The sequence below is a fragment of the Podarcis muralis genome, chromosome 5, assembly GCF_964188315.1.
Source record: "Podarcis muralis chromosome 5, rPodMur119.hap1.1, whole genome shotgun sequence".
Lineage (NCBI taxonomy): Eukaryota > Metazoa > Chordata > Lepidosauria > Squamata > Lacertidae > Podarcis > Podarcis muralis.
Window position 1 is genome coordinate 4,768,184 of NC_135659.1, and position 27,053 is coordinate 4,795,236.

The following is a 27,053-nucleotide window of genomic DNA, read 5'->3' on the forward strand; positions in this document are numbered from 1 at the left end:
ATGACATTAAAAGGTTTTTCAAATTTTGAGGCTGAGCTTTGTCTTAAATTAAGTCTTCTCAAAGTTAAGAGCCTGTTTGTTTATTTATTTATTTATAAGTATTTTGCAAATTTCTATATTGACACTCACATCAATCTGTTTGCAATATTTAAAAATATGCTTTTGACTTCCCAGAAAGAGACCCCCCCCCAAAAAATAGGGATTTGTGTTTACATCAGTGCAATAGGCCATTAAATGTATTCAATAGATGATGAGTACAGCCCTTAACAGAGCCAGTGTGACTGTCTTCTGTGCTTACACCACTTCTCCAATGTGTTTCATTGCAGACCTCCAAGGAGGATCTTCTGCAAGCTGATTTTGAAGGAGCTTTGAAGTTCTTTAGGGTACAGCTGCCCAAGAGGTACAGAGCTGAAGAGAACGCTAGAAGGCTTATGGAACAGGCTTGCAATGTAAAGGTAAGGGTTATCATTTTGTCTGTAAATAAGGTAAAATTAGGCCCCTGCAGTGGAATTAGCAGTTGAATCAAAGATCCATGGGAGAGCTTTTTTTAATGATAAAACTAAACATCTTCAGGGTTGCCATATTTCAAAAAGTAAAAACCAGGACACTGTATTTTAGGAAACCACCGAAATTGTTGAGCTTTCTTTAGACAAACCTCAAAGTTGTTGAGCTTTTTACAGTTTATTTGCCAAAGATCCAGGACAAACTGGCGCCTGCCGTATGGCAGCCCTAATCTAGGTTGGGTCATTATTTTTCTATATTCTGTATTTTTCCCACCGCTGCTGCCCCAATGAACTTTGAATAATACAGCCGGTTATAATTGAGAAATCTGGCTCTATAGCTTAATCGTAATTTCATTGAAAAGCTTTCAGTCATACATAAGCCCATTGATAATGGCAGCTGTATGACATTGACTGCAAAGAACGGTCTGGGTATGTTTACAGATTATACCCAGGTGTTCCCTGGCGAAAGGCATTCAACAGGAGGGGTGGTTACTGGCACACTTTCTCTTTCTAATTTGGAGATCAGTGGGAGGACACTCTTACCAGATAGTACTGATTATTATGGGAGACAACATTTAAATGGATAGATTTGTCTCATTTATTTTCTCTCATTAGTTAATTCAGATCCCCAGATAACTTGGTTGGATCAGTGGTATATAAATGTAATCATAAAAATAAAAAGCGAAGCTTGTTGCAGCTGCTTCTTTGGCTAATGGATGTGGCTGGTTTGACACCCCCCCCCCCCATGCAATGGTGCTTAGCGCTTATATTTTGTTGATCTGCATACACTGTTTGTATATGAGATTTTTATACTTTCTTGACACCATTTTGTTTCTGTGTTCACTTTTTTGGTTAAGGATATCAGTGTTCACATTTTTTTAAATGTGTAGTGATTCAAGATCAATAAGAAAGATTTAAACCATTTACCAGAAACATTGCCAGAGTTCAGGCAATTGGCAAAGTACTACAGAATACAGTGGTACCTCGGGTTACATACACTTCAGGTTACGAACTCCGCTAACCCATAAATAGTACCTTGGCTTAAGAATTTGCTTCAGGATGAGAACAGAAATTGTGCAGCAACGGGAAGCCCCATTAGCTAAAGTGGTACCTCAGGTTAAGAACGGACCACCAGAATGCATTAAGTTCTTAACCCGAGGTACCACTGTAGCTGAATTTTAACATTTTGCTTACCCTATCCTTAGTTCCTGTAGCCACCCCACTGCAGCTCTGCAATCCAGAGACAACATTGTTCCTTATGTGAATCCAAATCCTTAGAGAGATTATGTGGAAGCATAACTGTATGAGGAGAATAGATTAAGGAGCTGCTTCTCTTCCTCCACTTCAGATCATAGCCTTAGTGGCTGCATTGTGTAAAAAACAAAACAAAAAATAATTGGTAGTTCGTCTTGAGTTGTTTGGGAAAACTGATCATGTGTCCTGTGCTGTGATTTCCCCCTTTCCAGCAAATTATGGAAATATCATAAGTGGCAGCTATGTATCTAAAGTTCTTCCCAAATAAACAACATGTCAGATCTCACTATGCTAGCAGACTGCATCAGGAGGCAGTGAGGAGCATGGTTTCATGTGGTGCCAGTGTGGTGTAGTGGTTAAGAGCGGTAGTCTCGTAATCTGGTGAACCGGGTTTGCTTCCCCACTCCTCCACCTGCAGCTGCAGGGTGACCTTGGGCCAGTCACGCTTCTTTGAAGTCTCTCAGCCCCACTCACCTCACAGAGTGTTTGTTGTGGGGAGGAAGGGAAAGGAGATTGTGAGCCACTTTGAGACTCCTTAGGGTAGTGATAAAGCAGGATATCAAATTCAAACTCTTCTTCTTCTCTTCTATTATAACCCCTAGGCTAGATTATCATAACACATTATATGTGGGGCTGCCTTCGCATGTGATTCTGAAACCGCCATTAATTCAGAATGCAAATGCAAGATCTCCTAACTGGAACCTGGGGTTGGAAAGGTATCTTTCATTTGCTTAAAGAACAACACTGGCTTCCAGGCCCATTTCACACTGAGAGCCAGTGTGGTGTAGTGGTTAAGAGCGGTAGTCTCGTAATCTGGTGAACCGGGTTCGCTTCTCCGCTCCTCCACCTGCAGCTGCTGGGTGACCTTAGGCCAGTCACACTTCTCTGAAGTCTCTCAGCCCCACTCACCTCACAGAGTGTTTGTTGTGGGGGAGGAAGGGAAAGGAGAATGTTAGCCGCTTTGAGACTCCTTAAGGGGAGTGAAAGGTGGGATATCAAGTCCAAACTCTTCTTCTTCTTCTTCATTCCCAGGATAAGAGATGTTTTAGGAGGCTAATAGCTCCCCACATCCATCTCCAGGAAAGATGTAAAGTCCAGTTTATACTTGACAGTCTTGTAAGCACCGCCTTTATGTTTTTATTTAACTTCATCTACACAAGATGGAGGTGTTGATGTTTGGTGGTTCAACAGATCTCAGAGTAGGAGGGCAACCTATACTGTATGAGGTTGCAGTCCCCCTTGTTTCAAAAGTTCAGGAACTCTTCTGGATCTGGTGCTATTTCTGTTAATACTTTCCCCCCATCTTTTCAATGTGTCAAAATGCCATTTGTTGTCAAATACAATTTTTAGCAGGGGGGAGTTGCTTGAGCCAAAATGGCATGCCTGGGAGACTGTCATGTTATTGAGGATAAAGGAAAAGATGACTCCTCAGTGGAAGCAAAGTTGATGTTAGGACAGTTAGTGCATGAGGATACATTTTATAACTATTTAATTCTGGTAGGTGCTAATCTGGTTTTATTACATTTGAATTGCTGAAAATAGTGACTAAATGAGCAGAGGAGGTGATTGCATTTTCAGTACTGATTAAATTATGTATTTTACCAGGTTTACCTAGGAATGTTGTCACTGTTCCTGTAGAAAAGTGGGACTTTATATTCGATAAAGTTTTTGGAATATGTTAATCTTATCTGAATATGTTAATCTTATCTCCTCCCTCTGCATGCTTATTTTCCCATTTTTGCCTTTACCACCTCAGTTTTGCATGCAATTTCTTCAGAAAAATACTAATGCTATGTTGCTTTAGCTATTCCTTGGCAAGCCTGTTGCTTAGCAACTGCCAAAATAACAAAGGAGGGCCATATCTAGCCATTTTCTTGGAGCAGCTTATTTCTTCCTATTTTGTTTGCCACCACAATTAAACATTTACTTCATTCTTCACATGGAGATAAAATTCTGAAGCTGTGTACTTGTATTTGACATGTGTTTTGTTCTCTTTCTACTACATGGGTTGTGTTATGGGTCATTGCACATGTCAGCAGTCACGCATAAGCCTGTTCCACACCCCTCTGCCCCCTTCCGGGGCCAAATATGGCACACGTGTCTGTGGTTGTGCATCAATCGGATGCACGCAAAATGGTTGCCGCCTGTATTATCTTTCTCAGAAATCAAATACTCTAGTGCGGTTCAACCACCAACACCTCAGACATTGGGGGGGGGGGGTGTGCTCTCAAAAATAATTCTCATGACCAGACACTCTGGGTTGAATTTCAGTTTGCCAGGTAGAATGTTTCACCCTCTCCTCCCTCTGCATGCTGTTCTGAGGTTTTTGGGGCGCATGAGGGAGAGGGGGGAAAGTCCCATAGCATGAATGGAAGTCCTTGTACAGGGCTTCTGCTGACTGGGCTCCTTGAGTTAATCCTGCCCACAGTCACACAGTATCATACTTTAAATCTGTTCCCCAAGTACTTTGGCTGCTTCAGTTTCACATTGATCTGGTTTGCATATCACAGCAAGCTATAATCTAAAGCAAAGTATGGCTTAATGTAAATGAGCAACATTGTATGTATGCTGCTCAAATTGTGCCTGACCTGCTCTACCATTTGGTGAGGTGGGAGGAAACAAACCACAGCTCTGACTTATCATCACAAATGAGCCAGCCTTTGTGGTTTGCTTCTTTCCAACCTCTTGGTGTTTGCCTTCTAGCAAGGAGGCAGATCTCTCTATTGCAACCCAGGGCTAGGAGCCACCAGCCAAGGAGTTGAAAAAAGGTGAACGAGCAAATTCTGCACCCACTGTGCTCCCAAGTAAGGAGAACAAGTAGCTATTTAAGGCAGGATGGGAGAGCCTACGTGCAGTTCAGCAATATGGTCACCATGCTCAGTTGTGTCCTCATACAGCTTGTCTCTTTGGCAGTGGGAACCACTCTGAAAGAAAGAGCAGACACAGGCCTCCTATATATGTCCTTTTGCACCCTGAAAGCAGCATCCCACTGTCATGTTACTCCAAAGTGTCTCACTAAAGCCATTGGGACTGTAACAGAGTAATTGGCTTGTGAACTACAGTGGTAGCTCTAGATGTGAACGGGATCCGTTCCAGAGCCCCGTTTGCATCTAGAAGCAAATGTAACCAGTGATGACACGTCTGCGCACGCACGCGTCACTTTTCACCGCTTCTGCACATGCGCTGACATCATTTTGAGCGTCTGCACATGCGCAAGTGGTGAAACCCAGAAGTAACACGCTCCGTTACTTCCGGGTTGCCGCGGAGCTCAACTCGAACGCCCTCATCCCGAAACACATTCAACCCAAGGTATGACTGTATAACTATTGCTTGGCTTCTCAATGCACTTGCAGTTCCCTTAATGTATTATAAGTACCAAATTGTTCTCTGAGGAAAGGCAACATGTTGTTCTTTTTATTAAAAAAAAACCAAAACACAGACCAAGGGGGAATCATGATAGAAGTTTATGAAATGATATTTTATTTGGGAGAGTTTTGTTAGGGAGAAATTAGGTAGGAAATCTGTCTTTGCTATAATCCTTGAATTCAGTGTCATTTAAAGAAGCTATTTGGTAAAAGATTCAGGACACACAGTATATAACTAATTTATGGAATTCTCTGCCACAAAACATGACGACCCTCTAGCTTCGATGTCTTTAAAAAGGGATTAGGAAAAAATCATGGAGGCTGTGTATAATTGGCTATAACTCATGATGACTCTCTGGAATCCTCAGGTTCGTAAGTGATATGCCAATAATGACCAGTTGAATGGGAGCCACAGTGGGCTTTGTTGGGCGTGGCTCAGGTGGCATGAGATCTTGTCTTTAGCACTGGATCCCAGATCTCATGCCCTTGGCAATGGGAGGGCTTGATCCTCCTTTAAAAAAAGTGTGCATGCAGCTTACAAGATTTATTCCACCAGGAGGCTGGCTGCATTGCATATACTCTCATGGGGTGGGGATCTGATTTCCCACCTCTCCCAGTTAACCTTAGTCTCCAGGGCTCAGTGGTGGGAGGGAATGCAGAGGAAGAAAAATAATTGGGCTCAAGAGGAGGAGGGGGCTGTGAGTGTTCATGTGCACCTGGCATGAGGTGTAGGGCTGAAGAAGTGACCAGAACACAGGAGGAGGAGGGGTGGGATCTGAACCATGCTGCCTCCACTGCCCACAGCAACTCCTGGGTGGTCTTTTGTTCTTCTCAGGTGAGTCCAAGGGGGTGATGGCAGAAATCTACAATGGCAGACGGGGGTGCTGAGAAACATGAGTGGAGCCTGGGGAACCTGGACTAGAGGAAGCATTTCTCATTCTCATTTGAAGCAGATTGGAGACTTGTTTGATCGAAAATACTGATTTAGAAAGTTCCCAATTCCATTCCAGCATCTCCCTCCTTCCACTTCCAGGGCAGCTCCCCTGCCTGCTCCCTCTTGTCTTAATCCAGTTGGGAATGCTAGGAATTGGCATGAGAAATCGCTTTGGAGATGGGAAAGAATGGAGTGATGAAAGGGAGGGGGAATGTGTTTAGTTTTCTAAACTAAAATCTGAATTGAAGACAGAACGATATTGATTCACAAAAGGGGATTCTGCTAGCCCAGTGGCATTTCTGGCTCTCCCCCCCCCCCCCTGTGTCTTAAGTGGGGAATTAACCTTGTTGGTGTGTAAAGGAAAAGTTTGGAAAAGAGGATCCTTGCAGTTTTTACTTTGGTGGACTAAAACTCCCTTTGCATCTCATGGCTTAAATACAGAGCTTGCGGAATAATGTGTGTGTGTGTGTGTGTGTGTGTGTGTGTGTGTTTCTGTTTAAACCAGAGCCTGGAAAAGGTAATCTTCACTTTGTGCCAGTGTCCCCACTTCTGCCAGATTGCCTTGTATGCCAGACAGGTAGACCTGCACAGGTGATCTTGTGTGTTGAAGTTAATGTTATATTATAATGTTAATGTTATATGTTGCTACAAACTCTTAAATGGCTTTTCTTTGTTTCTGAACAAGCAAGGATGTTTTATGGCATGTTAAGGAGTAACAAATTGTATAATGGATAGGCATTGGTGAGATGCATACAGCACGGAGTGGCAATTGCGTCATTAACATTGGCTGTTGTCAAGAGCAGTTCACAACAAGCCTAGAAACACCTACTTTAGCTTTGGTTTCCATCTTAATTTCTAACGAGTGATATAGTTGCTCATTTGTTGGACTTGTGTTCTTTATTTGAATGACATTCTCTCAGGGACTGCAGTTAATACTTAAAGTGTTATACTTAATGACATCATTGGGGCTTCCCTGCAACATCACTGGGGGCTGCCCCCAGGGTCTCAGTTTGGGGCAGTGAAATCTCAGGTAAGAAAATTTGGTCTGAGGTAGGACTGCCAGGTCAGGATGTTCCTACCTCAGACCAAATTTTTCCTGAACAAATAGGCCTTGTTTTTTGGTAAAGCAAGCAGCTTGAGAAAATGATTTTAGAGATAAATAATGCTACAGTTACTCATAAGTAACAAATTTAAAATGGAGAGAAACACATATGACAATTCCTTCTCTAAATTGTTACCCTAATGAAGTCAAAAACGTTATCCATTTTTACCCTCTGTTCAGATTTTGAGTCTCTTCCCAGTCATCTCTTGGCTTCTGCTGCTAAAGTGCTCTGTGACCAGTGTTTCAGTTTCAGATCCAGCTCTACAAGCTTCAAACCCCACAGCCCTTTTCCTTTTCAATTCTGCAACTACCTACCCTATTTTCCAACTTGGGTTATACACTATATTTTCACTTGCCAACCTTTTAGCCAGTTGAAAGGAGAGGAGATTTCTCGCTAAGTTTCCATTTTTCTTTAATTGTCTGATTGGTACTCTTAGAACAGGATTCTGAACTAGCTGCACCAGTGCTCTGATCTCGCAGGGCCCTCTTCTTTAGTTTTACCTCAACACAAAATGCCTTGTTAACAGTGAGTTAAAATCTTACAGTCTAGTGTAGAGTGTGTGCATATGTGTGTGTGAAAATTTATAACTAGTGTTTCTGTTTAGAACCGTAACTGCAATCTAGAATAAAGGGTGTAAAACCACTTCCGTCATTACTTCTGCTGTAGCATCATTGTGAAATGTTAAAGCAGTAGCCGTTGGATTAGTCACTGTGGTCTCAGTAAACTATTCTGCAGAAATGGTTTGAAATTTCTAAAAGGATCTTTGCAGATGGGATGTCTGCACCTGGAATCAAATGTGTCTTTTCTGGAAAATAGACAAACTATTTACAAAGAATAAGTCCTCTATTTCCAGTTTGTTAAAATGTTGCATGAGAGAATTTCAGAGACTACCTCCCAAGTATGCTTGGAGGTTTCTCTTTAGCTTCCCTGCCAAGCAACTCATTAAGAGTAGAGGGAAGCAGAGAGTGGAGTGACTCCTGTCTCCTGATTTGTCTTCTAGGAAGCCAGGGTAGCAAGCTAAAAGAGGGAGCTAGTGGATGCATTTTTGTTAATTAAGTATAGTAGAGGAAATGAATGTTGTGGCTATTGTCATTTCTTAAGAATAGAAAGGGACATACTATGATGCTTGAATAGTGGTTTACAAAAAGAAGACAATTTATAAATTAAAAAATGCAATACTTTAAACCATTCAAAAAGTTAAAATACTAAAAACAGATTAAAATTCATGCCACTTGGGTAGATTTGTCTAAACAAGAATGTTTTTAGCAAGCGTTGAAAGGAATACAGCGAAGACATCTGCTAGATATCCATAGGCAGGCAGTTCCAAAGTGTAGGTGCTGCCACACTAAAAGGATAGGGTGGGATATACAAAAATCTGACTCCCAGTATTTTTGCCATCAAATGATTAACTTAAAAGTTACCTGGATACTATTGACATGTTTTTAAGGTTGCTTTTTTGGGTGGAGATCTTGCATTCCTCACCCCCTTCTTTGATTCTGCCGCAGAATTTTAAGAAAGGAGTGTATGTAGTTGTAATGCATGTGATGGTTGTTGTAATTTCATCCCTTCCTGGAAGGGAACCTGGGATCAGGGGACGTTCCATTTCTTACCTCCTCCTACAACAGGTGTCTTTGTCCACCTGCCTTGTGCCGCACACATTATCATATTCCCAAGCTGAGTCATTGTGGTGGTGAAACTACAAAGGCAGACAGCTTTCACTTCTAGCAAGCATTTTCTACCAGGAAGTTGAAGCAAAGCTGAAGGGAGAAATGCTTTTTGCTTTGAAGAGGTTCCCTGGACCTAGTAGCATGCTTAGGAAAACAAAGTGCAAGTTTTAGAAGCTCAGGTAGGAATTAGGTTCACTGGAATCCAAAAAGAATGGTTTGTTTACTGCTTAGATCTGAACTACTTCCCTGGGAAAACAAGTAAGATTAACCTAGCTTCAGTATCACAGAACTAAATTGTTACAAGTTTCAAATAGGATACATAGGTTTTTCATTGCACTTAGTGGGTTAAACGTGACCAGTAGCTCTTAAGGATTTCTTAAGAGGATTTCTTTGCATTTTGCCTGCCTTAAGCCTATTAAAATTCTGTGCTGTTTCCTAGCAATAACAAGTGGTTTTTACTCCTTTATTAAAACGGAAATGTTTTTTATCCACCATGCTACAGCTGTGTCCCAGCTTCCCTGTTTAATAGCAAACAACACCTGTTGCTCTTGAAATATACATGTAATTTTTGAGAGGGACCCCTGAGGAAAACAGGATGAAATGACGAGCAGTTTTCTTTGGTTTTATTTGGCAGGGGGAAAAACATGTGACAAAGTTGCAGCAGTTTGGACCAGGAAATACCATATGACTTTTGTGGTGACCAAAATGTACACTCATTCATGATAAATGTCAGATATATATCTGTCCTTAGCACTGGAAGAAAATGCTATAGAACAGGGCAAAATATGAAGAAGTCAGTCAGGAATGGGTCCTTTGATGTTTTCTCCTTTCTGTTCTTAATGTAAGAATATTGCTTTTTGATTAAGCACTTGCTGTGATTTTCTCAAATGTTTCAGATTTTGGTGCATTTCCCCCCTTTACATATTTTTGATAAACTTACTGGTCTGAAACTACAAATTCCTTCTGTGTTAAAAACTAGGGAAGGACTGGACACTGTCTGCAAGGAGGATTTTCTTTCTGTGCTCTTCTGATTCTGTACTCTACTGTTTTGTTGAACAAAGGCATATATTTTCTTGTGAATGAAGGCCATGTAGATGAGATTTTATCCTTTTGAGGTATGATCTTACTCTCTGACTAACAGGGAAAACTTGTTGCTGTGATCTTACAGGTATATAAGATTGTTTCAATAAAAGGCTGATGAGGCCCTATATTTCTGTTTTATGTCAGAATAATTCAAAAAGAAACAAAAGCAGACCCTACACCAGACCAAACCTGCCACAGAAAAAACACTATTTCCTCAGGTATCTGATAAGAGACTCTGGAAAATTCCAAGAGTGGCAGAATACTGTTCACTCCTTCTGTGGGAATCTGTGGAATAAGCATAAAGCAAGTCGTCTTGTGAAATCTGTCCTCCTCCACTAAAAAGAATCTTTTTACTATGGTGAAATATTACATTTAAAGAACAAGAAGTTGTGGGGAAACACAAGAGAGAACTGAAGTTTTCGGATTTACCCCTGCTTCATTTGGACTTTAATTACTGGAAAAAAAGACTTTTTATTACTGACCTTAGCGAATGACAGTTTTATTATCTGAGCATATGAACAGGTGTTAGACCTATACATTTCCTGCAAAGATAAGGAAGATTCCCAGAGGAAAGCAGCAGAGAGGAGCTGGGGCTGGCTGCTGTGTCTCTCTGCCTTTTTGTTCCTTCTGTGACACTCCACCCACTTAGTCTCTTCAAGTGGGTGTGGACAATCGACACACAGCTGAGCTAATTCTTTGTCGTTGGATACTGAACCTGTTGCTGGCACTGCTAACAGAGTGTGCTGACAAAATGATGGAAGAAATTTCCATTGTGGTGGCCTACGACTCCCATGTTTTTAGCAAGCTATATGATGAAGACTTTCTGGCCAGCCTGGTTGCAGTCAGCAAACCCAAATATGTGGTAGGTGTCTAGATTGTGAAATACTGTTCTATTTTTTTCCTTCAGTACCATTTTTTTCTTCAATGTCTGTAGTAGGGAAATGATTCTACTTGCTCTTTCTCCCTTAGACCTCATTGACTTGACAAGGTTCTTGAATAGTACTGTGCTAAAAACCTCTCACACTGTCAAATGTCTATTTTTGTCGAACAACCATGGATTCTTATCACACTGCTCATCCCTGGTGTTGTTACACTAAAAGGGATTCTGCTGATGCCTCAAGGCAGCCTATAGTTGGTCTGGCCTTGCTTAACCTGTAGGACTAGTGAACTTAATTTGCACAAGAAAGGATCCTCTTCAACTTAATTTTATTTATGTTTATGAAAGAGAGATGGAAGGGAACGTGTGTGATATAGTTTGTTTTATTTGACAATGGAAAAAGTGGGTTTAGGGGAGAAAAGAAATATGCATATGTGATACTTAAGTTTTCATGGAAGTAAGTCCAGAGTGGCTATTGTGCTGCTTATGCAAGAACCGAGTGGATTTATTATTGGGAATGTTAATTCTCATTTTATCTATCTGCAAAAGTACAGGCTTAAAGAAGTTTAAGCGGTGTAATCTGCAGTTGAGGTACATTCCATTTAGGAAGCTTTCTTGCTGAATCAGCTACAGTATTTTTAAATCTCTGAGGTAGAAGTTAGACCTTTTACTTACTGCAAAAAATAAAAATAATTCCACTGAGTTTCAGCATCGCTTTAATACTTTTACATAGATGGTATACTTCCTTAATGATACAATATCCAATGTTACAATGCTTAAAATGGGTCCACAGATCATGGCTTATACTGAATAAAACCCTTGTAAAAATAATAAAACATCCAGCTAGTATTGGTAGACCATTGTGGGGTTGTGTCTTTTGCTTTTCTGCATCACCATAACCAAGACAGGTTTTTTAGTTGCTCGCATAGCAACTCTGTGTACAGAGATACTACTAGCTGGCAGGATCTATTTTGGCTTCTGAGTGGTAGCTATAGCTTAGCTTCCATACCAGCAAATGAACAACATCATATTTGCATGTCATTTACTGTTCAGAATCTCATGCTGGGATATAACATACAAAGTTATAGTTAGACAGCTATATACAAACAAATCCTTGAACTATCAATATCAAACTTTCAAACTGAAGAGCCGAAAACATGTAATACCACTCCATGTTTTTGGTCTGATATTCTTGTTCTCATTCTCTTGTCATCTTTTACAAGCAAGGACTCTTTATCTCCCAATTCACCTTTACTATTTGCCATCATTGTAAAATATCCTACTCAACAAAGACATCCTGATGTTAAGGAAGAGAGAAAATTATGTGCCATATAAGAGCCCCTCCCCCAATGTCCTTTAAGAATTTAAAGCAATGCCACCAAGATCCAGTGAAGGTAAGGAATTCTTTCCACCTGGCTTTAGGACAGGTGTGTGTGTGTGTGTGTGTGTGTGTGTGTGTGTGTGTATACCAACCAAATTTTTATTGGTTTTTAAACAAATACAATAGCCATTAAACACCTATCCAGCAGTACAGCTAACGATGTTTGTTTTATCCGTTGTCTCTAGACATACACTTACACATTCAACATTCAACATTCAACATTCAAACCACTCCACTGAGAATATTGAGTAGTTGGTATAACCAGGTCTTGAATTTGACCATTAACATAATTAAAAAATGGGGGCCACGTTTCTTGGAAGGTGTCTCTGTTTGTTATGCCATTAATTGCCCTCCTGTGTCTGGTGAGACCCTGAGACATCCCAGATATTATTCTCCCAAATGTTCAGGGGTATTTCAGTTTGTTTCTTCCATTGCTGAGCTACCACTAATTGTGCTGCGGTCAGTAAGAAGCCTACTAGTTCACTGTGGCACAGGGTGGAACCTAAGTCTATGTCCAAAGATTGTAGGGCTAAGGTAGGATTTGGAGAAAGGGGTTGGCCTGTAATTGCATATATAATGGAGAATACTCTATTCCAAAAGTTTTTAACGTAAGCATTCCCACCGAACATGAATAAATTAATCAATCTTTCCACAGCCCTTCCAACATAAAGGGGAAAGGGGGGGGGGCGTTAATTTTTGCCAGCCTGACTGGCATTTAGGACAGAGATTTAGCATCAGTAATAATGTTAAAATGATAGTGGCAAGTCAGCAGGCTGGATCTGTTCTGACTAGGACAAAATAAAATAAAGAAATGAGAAATGACTAAATTTGTTCTCCTTCCCACCAGGGCATACTGGCAAATCTAGTCAGAATCCTCAATCAGGCTATATTGCATGACAGATAGCTTTGAAATAGAAATGATCGAGTAGTCAAACTTAACATTGAAATCTTTATGCATATCCAAAGTTCTATGCCTGCTCAAGCGGTGTTTTGCCCCCTATTAGAATTGGATAATAAGAGGAAGACTGTGTTAGGAAAGTCTTATTAACAGAGGATTACAATTTTGTGATTATAATAATCATAGTGATAAAAATATGCAATTAATCAAGATAATGTAGGGACTTGCAGTCGTGGGGAAAATACTAGCTTTATTAGACAAGAAGAAGCAAGAATACAATCTGACATTTTCATTATGCAGTTGTGATTTTTTATTGTGTTTTGGAGAGAATGTGTATCTCCATGCAGGTTTACTTCATCAAAAGTAGATGTAGCAATAATAGCATTTATATGGTGTTGAAATTCTAGACATATACTATTGCAATAACCTTTACAGTCTTCTCTGTAAAAGAGCCTTGCTTTGAAAATGGCTGGGGCAGAGCAGAGGGAGGGAGAGGCTTATCTAAGACCATCTACTAAGTTTGTGGCTGAGGTGAGAGTTGAATTGGGGATTTCCACGACCGCATTATAAATTTTAGCATGATGTAACATGATGTGCCCTTATATCCCCTCGTTTGTTAAAAACTGGAGAAAATGTCACCTCCTACCAAAATAGGAAGTGACTTTAAATACTAGGGAGACTTTAAATATTACTTTTTCATGAATGCAAAGGAAATCAAGATTCCAGTGGTTAACTGCTTTGCTTAGTAAAGTTTTGTATTCTCAATTTGCAGGGTTTTGTTATTGGGTGAAAAGTTTAAAATTTGCTAATTACTCTGTATCCTCACACACCTTGTAGCATCATGCCTGGTGTTCCAGTTCTCATGACCAAATGACATGTGAGGTTAAATGCACTTTTGCACCTAATGTGCAGGTGTTTTAAATTGCATCAGCTGTGGGAATTAATACTAATAGAATCAGTGAAGGCATGGAGGGAGAATATTAAGTTTCCCCATCAAAACCCCTCTTTTGAAGCTTGTATTGTTTGTGGGCAAATTCGCCACTGGTGCCTCATGAAAAAGTCCTTGATAGAAAGTTATAGAGAAAGTCAACAGTGAAGTCAGAGACAACTATCAATCAGAATAGTACTTTGCAAACAACCATTTGTAATTTCTAATAATTGTTTAGCCTCTTCAATATTTTGTTATTCTTCAGAAATACATTTATTTTAAAGGGATGCCCAGTCTATATAAAATGCTTCTTCAGTGAGAAACCTCAACCCCATTTGTTTATTTAATACTTCTGGATGTGTATCAACTAAAATTTCCATTTCTGTTTCACTTACATTTTCAAGATGGGTGCGTATATTCCAGCACTATTAACATTTATGACTATGGCCTGGTTTGCACATTGTGGTAAGACCGATTATGATTTATCAGGACAGTGTGAACATGTGGGCTCCTGGAGGGGAGCTCCCAGCTGCTTTGCCCCTCCCCAGTCTTTTCTTAAGTCTTTGCCATGTGTGTTGTTCGAACTTGTGCTTGTCCTGACTAATCATGAGCTTTAGCCAACAACAAACATACGAGTGCAGTCCCAGGTAGCTATAGTTTGTCTTAGGGTGCCTTGCCAGTGTGCTTCAATCTTACAAAGTTGCAGTGCTTTTTTCTGGGGGGGACGCAGGGGGTTGCATACCCCTAAACATTTTGTGAATCTGAGTTTTGCCTCATTGAAGGGCAGTATTTCAATATGAGTAGGGAAATGAGAGTACCCTTAAACATTTTTTTCCCCAGACAAAAAGCACTGCAAAGTTGATCCTGTAAGCACATTCAGTGCCAGTAGCACATTTACTCCCTGTCCACCATTCTGTGTAAATAACTAAATAACTAACTAACTAACTAATAACTAAATAACTAACTAATAACTAATATTGCCATTTATTGGTTCTTGCTAATTTTTCCAAGTAAGCAGTACAGTATTGACAAGTCGAAATTGGTACTAATGTAGTGGAATAACCTCTGTAGTGTGGAAAACCACAAACTTGACTTGACATGAGCCAACAGTGTGACGCGGCAGCTTAAAAAGCCAATGCAATTCTGGGCTGCATCAATAGGAGTATAGCATCTAGATCAAGGGAAGTAATAGTGCCACTGTATTCTGCTCTGGTCAGACCTCACCTGGAGTACTGTGTCCAGTTCTGGGCACCACAGTTCAAGAAGGACACTGACAAACTGGAACCTGTCCAGAGGAGGGCAACCAAAATGGTCAAAGGCCTGGAAACGATGCCTTATGAGGAACGGCTAAGGGAGCTGGGCATGTTTAGCCTGGAGAAGAGGAGGTTAAGGGGTGATATGATAGCCATGTTCAAATATATAAAAGGATGTCACATAGAGGAGGGAGAAAGGTTGTTTTCTGCTGCTCCAGAGAAGCGGACACGGAGCAATGGATCCAAACTACAAGAAAGAAGATTCCACCTAAACATTAGGAAGAACTTCCTGACAGTAAGAGCTGTTCGACAGTGGAATTTGCTGCCAAGGAGTGTGGTGGAGTCTCCGTCTTTGGAGGTCTTTAAGCAGAGGCTTGACAACCATATGTCAGGAGTGCTCTGATGGTGTTTCCTGCTTGGCAGGGGGTTGGACTCGATGGCCCTTGTGGTCTCTTCCAACTCTATGATTCTATGATTCTATGAATCATCTCCAGATTAAAGATCCCAGAGGTGGTACTTCCATGAACACACATGTAAGATATGGGTCCCTTAATATCGTTAGGATCACAAACAGCAGATTATTTTTAGTCTGCCGAATATATTTTCAAAGCTCCCAGAGCCAACCTCTTCACATATCTCCTCCCCTGGAAAGGTCCTCTTACATATCAGCTACTACATCTGGGACAGATGATAAGTCATCACAGCCAGTGGTTTCCTAATTGCTGTCATAGGTGCATACCCTAAGAGATCACTGCCAAGACACAGCCTTCACTGCTGTAATTTTTTTAAGGAGAGAAACTGTGGCTCCAACTGAAGTCCTGTGTGATTTCTTTCTGGGAGTGCTAATGATCCAGAAATGTTGGTGGCAGTGATGGAAACTGTTGTTGATGGGAACATTCAGTTCCACTGTGCTCTTGTGCCCTGCCAGTGCCTTGTAGAATGATTTGAGAACAATTGTGTCTTAACTGGGCAATGGCAAGCAGAAGTTCCCTGTTAACAAAGCAGTTATGATGCATTTTTTCATGGTAATTGATCCATAATCCAATACCTAATTTAGTGACTTCTGAATAATATTTGTAAAAGTACTTGGATTATGAAGAACAATATGCTGTAAGACTGATTGCTGTGATTTGCATATGTTAGCTTAATTCCTGGAAAGAATGACAATGGACTTGAAGTATTTTATTAAGAAAGAAGTGGGCTGAGAAAGATGATTGTAGTATGCTTCTCTTAAGCCATTTTCCATGTGGAAAAACAACAAAACTTACTTATAGTGCCTTTCATACCCTGGTTACTAAGTATACTGTTACCTGTTAAGGAGCAATGATGCTAAGGGGCTTGTCCACTCTTCTGCTTGTTCTGTGCATAGAAAGCACAGGTCTGAACGCTTTCCTGCTTGTCCCTTGCTTCCTAGGCATGGGTCTGAGCGGTTTTGCCTTTGCCCCACAGCTTTCCTTTGGAAAACACATTCTTTAGTGCTAAATTGGAACAAAAGGCAATCCACAGAAAACCCAATTGCCCTTTTGTTCCAGTTCAGAATTAAACTGCTGGTTTTCCCAGGGCAAACAGAAGTGTGGGTGAGTCCTAATTTTGTGCAAATTGTTCTAGAGTCATTGCTCCTAGTGTTATAACAATAAATGTTGCACATTGAAATTATATTTCTTGGTGGTAAGCCTATGAAGACATTAATCTCTCAAATACCAACTTACTGTACAAAACTTCCTGATTAAAACAGCCCTATGAAATTTTGACCATCCTAGAGCCTTTAAAGCAAAAAGCAAACATTTCACAATCTAAATTTTACAACCAAAGACAAAGCACATTATGTCTGAAAATTACACTCCTCTGCCTTTCCCCTGTCAGTTGTTTCTCTGGGGGACCACCGTGGATAATCACCACTGTAATCTGATTACTGATTCCAGTTTCAGGGTATTAGGCAGTAGCATGACTCGAAAAAGACAATAGAAGAAATGCATGTGCAATAACATAATTAAAAATCCAGTGGTGCATTTGGAGAGGGGTGTGCGTGCGTGTGTACACACTCAAATACAAACATAATTGACTCAAATTCCCGTCTCCCAGTCAGCATGGCCAATGGCCAGGGGTCATTGGACTTTTAATTCAACAACATCAGGAGAGTCATGGGTTTCCCCATTCCTGCTCTGAAACAATTAACTTTGCCACCACCCACTCAGTATTGTAATTGTAGCTGGTAATTGTAGCAGTTATTCTTTTTTCTACTGCTGTCAAGAGAATCATGGCCTAATTATACTGGTTTCACTGGCCCTTCCAACTTTTATATGTCGTTTCTGGAAACAGAACTTAGGCACTGATGTCCTCCAAGGCTAACAGAAGACAGGATAACGGACAAAGGCAACGAAACGCTGTGCTCTGCACCCCTGCAATTGTTGTTCATTTTGGTTACGAGTTAAGCATGCTGTGCTGGGTCATGAAGGTGTGAATTGTTTCTTAGCCGCATTAAAATTGCTCTAAGCTAGAGCTTGAAGTGGGACACAGGTGGCGCTGTGGGTTAAACCACAGAGCCTAGGACTTGCCGATCAGAAGGTCGGTGGTTCGAATCCCCGCGAGTGAGCTCCCGTTGCTCGGTCCCTACTCCTGCCAACCTAGCAGTTCGAAAGCACGTCAAAGTGCAAGTAGATAAATAGGGACCGCTCAGGCGGGAAGGTAAACGGCGTTTCCATGCGCTGCTCTGGTTCGCCACAAGCGGCTTAGTCATGCTGGCCACATGACCTGGAAGCTGTACGCCGGCTCCCTCAGCCAATAAAGCAAGATGAGCGCCGCAACCCCAGAGTCGGCCACGACTGAACCTAATGGTCAGGGGTCTCTTTACCTTTACCTAGAGCTTGAAGTATTCTAGACTTTCCTCAAAGCAAATTGTCATTTTTAAAAATTACATATGGAACCACGATGACATGAGCCTGTAGCTTTCCAGACAGTGTTGGACTGTGGGATGCTGGGAGTTTATCATCTGTAACCATTGGCCATGCTTACTGAGGCTGATGGGAGTTAAGAACATAGGAAGAGCCTTCTGGATCAGCCTCTCAGTGGCCCATCAGGATCCAAGCACCAGAGCACTGTGGTCCCACAGTCAGAAGCAGAGCACAGCCATCATGGCTATTCGTCATTGATAGGCCACAATCCAGCAGTGAACTTCAAAGATGGCATTTTTTTTGCTTGTTTTGTTGTCACGGAGTAATTAACAATTCCTATATTACTGTGGCAGTCTGGAAGCCATTTTCTTCTGACGTCTTCTCATACCACTCCTGTGATATGGGAACTTTGTGGACAGTGTCAATAAAAATAATAAATACAATAAAAGGGGGGTTGGGCTAGATGACCCTTGAGACCCTTCCAGCTGTAAGATTCTATGAGGTCGCTCATTCCTAGATGAATGCTGTCTTTCCACTCTGCTCTGATAATATTTAGGTGCAGGAACCACTTTGGTGGGATTGTTGAAGCAGTTACGGTCTGCATCAAACATTGCCAGAGCAACATGGGAGGAAGTGATGAAGAAGCAGCTTCCCCAGTACTCCTTTAATGGATGAATTGGCATTAAAATGGCCGCTCTTCCAGAATTGCAATGGACCTTTCCTTCCTTTCTTCTGAGGGCTTTTGTGTATGATTAAGCACCTCACATAGAATACATTATTTGGATTGTCTTCCCATTTGGATCCTTCGGATTGCCCTCCAGGAGACTTCAGTAAACAAAAATTCATAGTAAGAAATTTCCAGTTTTGGCTTGTCTGCTGTGCCAGGTCTGGTATGTTGATTCCCTTGATTAGATTTCTTACACTTTAACAGAAAAACAAATGGGTCTCTTGTCCCTCATTGAAATTTTACTTTGGCTTTTTCCTTTGCCTTGAGCAGAATCTTTATATCTGTAACTTTGAGCCTAATGTGCTGAGACAACATATCTCTTCACACCTAATAGCAATATTACTGTTTTCGGGAGCACAATAGAAGTATCCAAAAAATATGGGATGATTTTCTCTATCTGACTTCTACATTCATTCTTTCAAACATAAATCTATGAGGGTATATTATATTTCTTTTACTCTAATTAGTGTATTCTATGCAAAGTATGTTATTAATTGGAACCAGTTGGTTAATAACTTGTAGTATGAGACTATGGGCTGTATGTGATCATAATTTGTTATGCTAGATTCCAATCTGAGCAAAATTATATAGAATCAGAGCTGAGCTTTCTATAACTGAAAGAGAATTTGAAATATTGTATTTGTGATTTTAAAAAGTTCCCCAATTAATATTGATTTGGCATAGAAGCACCTGTTTCGAATAGACTACGGAATGAAAGCTCCACCTACTTTCCTACCTCTGTAATGGAGCTAAACATGGAATTGGAGCTTGGACACATAGGCTAGTGATAAATGTACACTCATTTCTATGTTATGGTAAACACATTCACATGTCATGAGCAGAAACAAGCCACAGTGAGCCATGGATTTGAACACAGCCTCCCTTCTCCTCCCACAGGGCTGGGAGAAGAATTTCAGAAGCACTGGCTTTCAATTTTGGTTAACCACCACTGTGTGGCATGTTATCTAGACCCAGAGGAGTGGTTAACATAAACTTATATTTGTTTCAGCAAGTGAGCTTCAGCAAACATGCTTTGAAGTTGGCTTGTTTGAAACTAGCCATAGTTAATGTTAACTGCAGTTATTTGGGCTTTATGACACAACAAACTGGTTAACCAAATCTGAAAGCAAAGCTTCCAAGATGGAGGAGAGTGCATGAGCCTAAGCTTTGCTGCTGCTCATTCTTGCCATGCACGTCATGCACTAGCAATTAACAGCAATTTTACTTACAGCTGTTCCCTCAAAAGCCAACTTTAGTGTTTCTGACACTGCCCCTGCAAACTCTCGAATCTTCTTTTGCCTTAGTGGCAACACACCAGTTTATACACTACCCTGTATTTTCTGTTATCGTCTTGCTTCTGTTGACAGAAGGGTAGTGGCAAAACATCAGGGAATATAAGAAGTGCATTTGCTGAGAGGTATCCTAGCAACATGTTAGGAATCTGCTGTGTCCCCATGCACAAAACATCAGCATGCTGAGGAGGGCACAGACGGCAGTCTGATGTGCTTTGCATCTGTTCTTCAGGATCTGGATTTTAAGTGTGTGACCAGAGTTTTAAAAGCCAAGGATATATAGGAAAAAGAATATGGGTTTTAAAAACTTTTATTTGCTTAGGTCTGCCCCTCTTTCTTCCTGACTGATCAAATTGAAGCATTTTTTGCCTCTGAATTATACTGAATTAAGATTGTCTTGGGTAGCTAGGGAAGGGAGGCTTTTGCCTTCTGTTTTATCTTGTAAAAACTGAACATTATTGCAAATCCCGAATTTCTTCTTTTGGAAAGAAATTGACAAAGTCATTTGAAAGAGCAATATTAAGACTGCAGTTCCACCTTCTCTCCCCAAGAGCAGTTGTGCTGATGCTATTGTTGGAGTCAACAGAAGTTAATTTAATATTTGTTTAGCACACTATCAGTGTTCAGATGTAGCATCAAACCATGGTTTAATGCTACATACGTGAACTGCAGTAAGCCCAAGTGAAATGCTGGACTCATGCACTACCTTCTTCTGCATGGCCAGGGCTTACAACAAACTTTAAACAGCCCAGCTTCATACATCATCACGAGATTTGGAGTGAACTGTCATAAAAATGCAGATGGCATCCAGCTCTATCTTTTGTTCCATCTGAATCAGAGAGGTGGTTGAGGCGTTGGACCAGTGCTTAGAGGTAGTGATGGCTTGGATGTGGGTCAATAAACTGAAGCTGAATCCTGAAAAGAGAGGTGTTAATGTGTTCCAGATGCTCATGTCCAGGAGGTAGGAAAGTAGCCTGCCCTGGATAGGGTTGCACTCCCTTGGAAGGAGCAAGTTTGGGAGTGCTCCTCAATTCAACACTGACTAGAGGCTCAGGTGACCTCAGTGGCCAGGGGTGCCTTTTCCTGCTCCAACTGGTTTGCCAGCTGCAGCCCCTTTTGGAGATGCCTTGCCTACTGCACTCCATGCTGTAGTTAATTTCAAGGTTAGATTACTGCAATGTGCTCCACATGCGGCTGCCGGTGAAGATGATTTGAAAACTTCAATTGGTCCAATATGCAGCAGCCAGATTGCTGGCTAGGGCTTTGTTTATATCTCATATAGCCTCTGCTTTAAAACTGCTGCACTGGTTGCAAGCTTGTTTCCAGGCCCAATTCAAGGTGCTCACATTAGTAGTTAAAGCCCTAAATCACTTAGGCCCCAAATATCTCCCTACGAACCCTCTTGGGTTCTGAGATCAGCACCTTCTTGGTAGTTCCTTCACCCTCAGAAGCTCATGGGAGGGAGGGCATTCACTGGTGGCTCCTAAGCTGTGAACCTCCCTTCCCACAGAGGTGTGTCTGGCACCTTCATTATACTGCTTGCAGAGAATACGGAAGACTCTTTAGCCTGGCTTTTGATACCTGCAGTGTCTCTTTTTAGGACCTCCTAAATTTTTGTGTTTAAGTTGTTTGAAATATTGAATTTTAACGTTGTAACCTGCCCTGGAACCTAGGGTGAAGGGTGGGTTGTTGTTGCTGCTAATTTCTTCATTAAGAGCCCTTTACTTTTCCTCCCATAATTCTGCCCACCAGGGCAAGGGGCACCATATTACACAGTTTTACTTTAGACAGTGCTTGAATTTCAGAGACAGACTTTAACGTTGCTCATTTGCTGAACTTCAGTAGGGAATGTCCGGATCTTCTGTTACCCTCTCTGTGTTGGCACAGCAATTTGTCTCATTTTTCCCCCAGCCCCTACTCCCAAGTGTTGCTCTTAACATCACTAACATTAGTTTTTGTTCCCCTGAAGGTGCCCACAAAGAAGCTGAGGAAATATGAGAGGGAGTATCAGATGATGCGAGAGAATCAGCTGCAGCAGGAAGACCCTCTGGACAGATACAAGGTAATGGGATGCAAAGTAGTCAAGCAACTTCCATTGACCCACTTAGGCAAAACGGGATCACCTTCACAAGCTGAAAGTAGGTTTTCTGGTATTGTTTTCAACAGTAGTGTGTTATATATTTATTTTAAACGGCACACTTCAGGCACTTTTTGTTGTTTGAAAATATGCATTTATATTTTGTTTAAAATAATTAAAAGGCACCATAAAGCCTGCCACATTATATTTTTTTATTCTTTCAGTTTATATGTTTGTAGGTAACACTTCTGCTGTTGAACTTTTCTGGGAAACTGCATGGGATCCTGAGAGAGAGAGAGAGATTCTCTACCACTGACACGCAAAGGAGGAAATATATTATGCTTTAGACCAGTGTTTCCCAACCGGTGTTCCGCGGCACACTAGTGTGCCGTGAGACGTTGCCTAGTGTGCCGTGGGAGGGAGGCGGGCGAGTCGGGCGGCGAGAGGCGGGGCGGCGGCGGCGAGCACACGCGGGGCGGCGAGCGAGCTCCCTCCCACATCCCATCGCCGCGAATGCAGGCTTTCGCTGAAGCCTGGAGAGCGAGAGGGGTCGGTGCGCACCGACCCCTCTTGCTCTCCAGGCTTAAGGAAGCTATCCCCCCAGCCGCGCAAGCTCCCAGAGCGATGCCAAAGCTGCAAGCACCTTCGCCATCGCTCTCCGACCCGTTCGGGGGGCTGGGGACGGGAGAAGCTCCGGCTTCCCCCGCCCCCAGCCCGCGCAAGGTCCCAGAGCGATGGCGAAGGTGCGCGCCCCTTCGCCATCGTTCTCCGACCCGCTCTGGGGGCTGGGGACGGGAGAAGCTCCGGCTTCCCCCGCCCCCAGCCCGCGCAAGGTCCCAGAGCGATGCGGAAGGTGCGCGCACCTTCGCCATCGCTCTCCGACCCGCTCTGGGGGCTGGAGACGGGAGAAGCTCCGGCTTCCCCCGCCCCCAGCCCGCGCAAGGTCCCAGAGCGATGCGGAAGGTGCGCGCACCTTCGCCATCGCTCTCCGACCCGCTCTGGGGGCTGGGGACGGGAGAAGCTCCGGCTTCCCCCGCCCCAGCCCGCGCAAGGTCCCAGAGCGATGGCGAAGGTGCGCACACCTTCGCCATCGCTCTCTGACCTGCTCTGGCGGCTGGGGGCGGGGGAAGCTCGGGCTTCCACCACCCCCAGCTCCTGCAAGCTCCGGGAGCAATGGCAAAGGTGCGCTCACCTTCGCCATCGCTCTCGGACCCTTTCTGGGGGCTGGGGGTGGGGGAAGCTCTGGCTTCCCCCACCTCCAGCCCCGCAAGCTCTGGGAGTGATGGTGAAGGTGCGCTCACCTTTGCCATCGCTCTCGGACCCTTTCTGGGGGCTGGGGGCGGGGGAAGCTCTGGCTTCCCCCACCTCCAGCCCCGCAAGCTCTGGGAGTGATGGCGAAGGCGGCGAGCACACGCGGGGCGGCGAGCGAGCTCCCTCCCACATCCCATCGCCGCGAATGCAGGCTTTCGCTGAAGCCTGGAGAGCGAGAGGGGTCGGTGCGCACCGACCCCTCTTGCTCTCCAGGCTTAAGGAAGCTATCCCCCCAGCCGCGCAAGGTCCCAGAGCGATGCCAAAGCTGCAAGCACCTTCGCCATCGCTCTCCGACCCGCTCTGGGGGCTGGGGACGGGAGAAGCTCCGGCTTCCCCCGCCCCCAGCCCGTGCAAGGTCCCAGAGCGATGCGGAAGGTGCGCGCACCTTCGCCATCGCTCTCCGACCCGCTCTGGGGGCTGGGGACGGGAGAAGCTCCGGCTTCCCCCGCCCCCAGCCCGCGCAAGGTCCCAGAGCGATGCGGAAGGTGCGTGCACCTTCGCCATCGCTCTCCGACCCGCTCTGGGGGCTGGGGACGGGAGAAGCTCCGGCTTCCCCCGCCCCCAGCCCGCGCAAGGTCCCAGAGTGATGTGGAAGGTGCGCGCACCTTCGCCATCGCTCTCCGACCCGCTCTGGGGGCTGGGGACGGGAGAAGCTCCGGCTTCCCCCGCCCCCAGCCCGCGCAAGGTCCCAGAGCGATGGCGAAGGTGCGCGCACCTTCGCCATCGCTCTCCGACCCGCTCTGGGGGCTAGGGACGGGAGAAGCTCCGGCTTCCCCCGCCCCCAGCCCGCGCAAGGTCCCAGAGCGATGCGGAAGGTGCGCGCACCTTCGCCATCGCTCTCCGACCCGCTCTGGGGGCTGGGGACGGGAGAAGCTCCGGCTTCCCCCGCCCCCAGCCCGCGCAAGGTCCCAGAGCGATGCGGAAGGTGCGCGCACCTTCGCCATCGCTCTCCGACCCGCTCTGGGGGCTGGGGACGGGAGAAGCTCCGGCTTCCCCCGCCCCCAGTCCACGCAAGGTCCCAGAGCGATGCGGAAGGTGCGCGCACCTTCGCCATCGCTCTCCGACCCGCTCTGGGGGCTGGGGACGGGAGAAGCTCCGGCTTCCCCCGCCCCCAGCCCGCGCAAGGTCCCAGAGCGATGGCGAAGGTGCGCACACCTTCGCCATCGCTCTCTGACCTGCTCTGGCGGCTGGGGGCGGGGGAAGCTCGGGCTTCCACCACCCCCAGCTCCTGCAAGCTCCGGGAGCAATGGCAAAGGTGCACTCACCTTCGCCATCGCTCTCGGACCCTTTCTGGGGGTTGGGGGTGGGGGAAGCTCTGGCTTCCCCCACCTCCAGCCCCGCAAGCTCTGGGAGTGATGGTGAAGGTGCGCTCACCTTTGCCATCGCTCTCGGACCCTTGCTGGGGGCGGGGGAAGCTCTGGCTTCCCCCACCTCCAGCCCCGCAAGCTCTGGGAGTGATGGCGAAGGTGCGCTCACCTTTGCCATCGCTCTCGGACCCTTTCTGGGGGCTGGGGGCGGGGGAAGCTCGGGCTTCCCCCACCCCCAGTCCCGCAAGCTCCGGGAGCCACTCTGGCTCCCATTCTGGGGGCTGGGGTCGGGGGAAGCTCGGGCTTCTCCCGCCCCAGCCCCGCGTCTGGGGGGGGGGGTAATTTTTTTCCCTTTATTTCCCCCCCAAAATCTAGGTGCGTCCTATGGGCCGGTGCGTCCTATAGGGCGAAAAATACGGTAGTCAATATAGGCACAGAGTTAATTTTTTAAACATTTTCTAATTGTGGTGTGCCTCGAGATTTTTTTCATGAAACAAGTGTGCCTTTGCCCAAAAAAGGTTGGGAAACACTGCTTTAGACAAAGCTCTGTGTGGTTCACTACCACAGACACATTTTGGAAGGTGCATGCTTCCAAGATTGACCTTTCACTCTCTGTGGTGCAAATCTTCCTCATAATTTGTTCATGTTTGTAGTTGTGTTTATCACACATAATGAGAGGCACAGAATGGTTGAAATACTATATTTTATTGGGCCAAGGTTTTATTAGGTCGTGGTTGTTCTAAGCAAGGATAGTCCTTAGTAAGGTGAAGCCTTGTCTCACCCATTTTTACTCTACCTTTGTTCTGAACTCCCAGGCCTCAAAAAGTCCTGATGTAGCATAGTGGCTAAGTGAGCAGGAAGTTTCTGTTTCAAATCCCGTCTCAGCCACAATTTCATTCCGCAAGCCACTATACCCTCAGACTCAGTTTGGCATCTATAATGTGGTAATAGTCACACTGGCCTACCTTACAGGGCTGTTGTAAGGATTATTGAGATAATGTATGTGAAGCACTTGGAATACTATGCGAGTGCTAAGTATCAAGTCTGAAAGCTTGCCTTATGTAACTGGTCTAATAAAATAAAACATCCCCTGGCTGAATTTTATTAATATGGTGTCCTAATACCTATTTGTGGTCCTTGAGAGAAATGCAACGTAAATAAATCTATATTACCCCTTTCTTCTAAGAATTGATAAACCAACCCCCCACAAATAGGATGTTTTTATTCTTTTATTACATTGATCTGAAGCATAGCCTGGATTCTAGGTCAGAAGAAATTTTTTCATGGTGTTCTGGTTAGTATGGTCATGGTAGTGTGACATATATTGATTATTTTCTGTTTGTTTAATTAAAGTATTGATCGGGAATGTTAGTTCATTAAGCTTCTTCCGCAGTAATGCAGGAGTCTCTGCCATTTTGTGGTGAGCAGATTTGTCGTACTGCAGTCCATTTCTAAAATAGGCTTTGTTGCTCAGAAATTTGTCAATACCACATTGACTGCCTATTAAGAGAAATATTAAAACCTGTACATACTGTAAATTTCCATACTTGGTAATCCATGCCTGGGCAAAACCTACAAGAGAGCAAGCTGTGTGCAAATATATCTGAAAAGAAGAAGCACTTAGGGAATGATTCTTTTGTTTTCTACCGCAAGACGTTAAGGGGAGGTAAAATATGTGGTTAGTTATGTTGAGAAAAATGCAGGAGGATTCCTGCATGAAGATGTTTCCTTGCTAGTTTGGGCTGACTGTTTACTCTAAATGTGAAATATGTCATGCCCTTCTACAGAAACATCCATTAGCAAAAGAGTTGGCAGTTAAGGTGAAGCCCAAATCCTTGCACACACATCCTCATCGGTCAGGTAAAATCTTTCCTCCAGAGGGCGCCTGTATTACGGCTATATTACTAGTTATCCTTGTTTACTGTGAAAAGGTGCACACACAGGCAGATGCCTTAAAGGGCTGGGAGAGGCATGGTTTCAATAGGGCAATGGTGGGTTCTTTCTTTGTTGCATAAACTTCGCTTGTGTTGCATAAGGTGAACTTTCACCACTTGGTACCACTGGCTTGAGGGTGTGGTTGCTTACAAACACTTTCAGATACATTTGGGGTTGCAGTGTCCCCAGAAGCAGGATTTCTGAGTTTTGCTGTATCACAAGGAAAGTTCTAACTGGAATTTTTTTTTTAAAGTTATGTTTTTAAAA

At 43.8% G+C, this 27,053-nt stretch overlaps 1 protein-coding gene across 6 annotated transcripts in view; it reads left to right on the forward strand.

Annotated features, from left to right (window-relative positions):
• Nucleotides 1-27,053, forward strand: part of RABGAP1L (RAB GTPase activating protein 1 like) — a 148,507-nt gene that overhangs the window by 101,346 nt on the left and 20,108 nt on the right. For 3 of the 6 annotated variants that reach the window (XM_077928208.1, XM_077928207.1, XM_077928209.1), the window contains 2 exons: nucleotides 327-455; nucleotides 22,126-22,218. In XM_077928208.1, the coding sequence (XP_077784334.1) occupies nucleotides 327-455; nucleotides 22,126-22,218 (222 nt within the window). Of the gene's footprint in view, nucleotides 1-326; nucleotides 456-9,044; nucleotides 10,772-22,125; nucleotides 22,219-22,457; nucleotides 22,583-27,053 lie in introns of those variants that run through there. The other 3 variants (XM_028732327.2, XM_077928212.1, XM_077928210.1) reach the window with 3 other exon arrangements.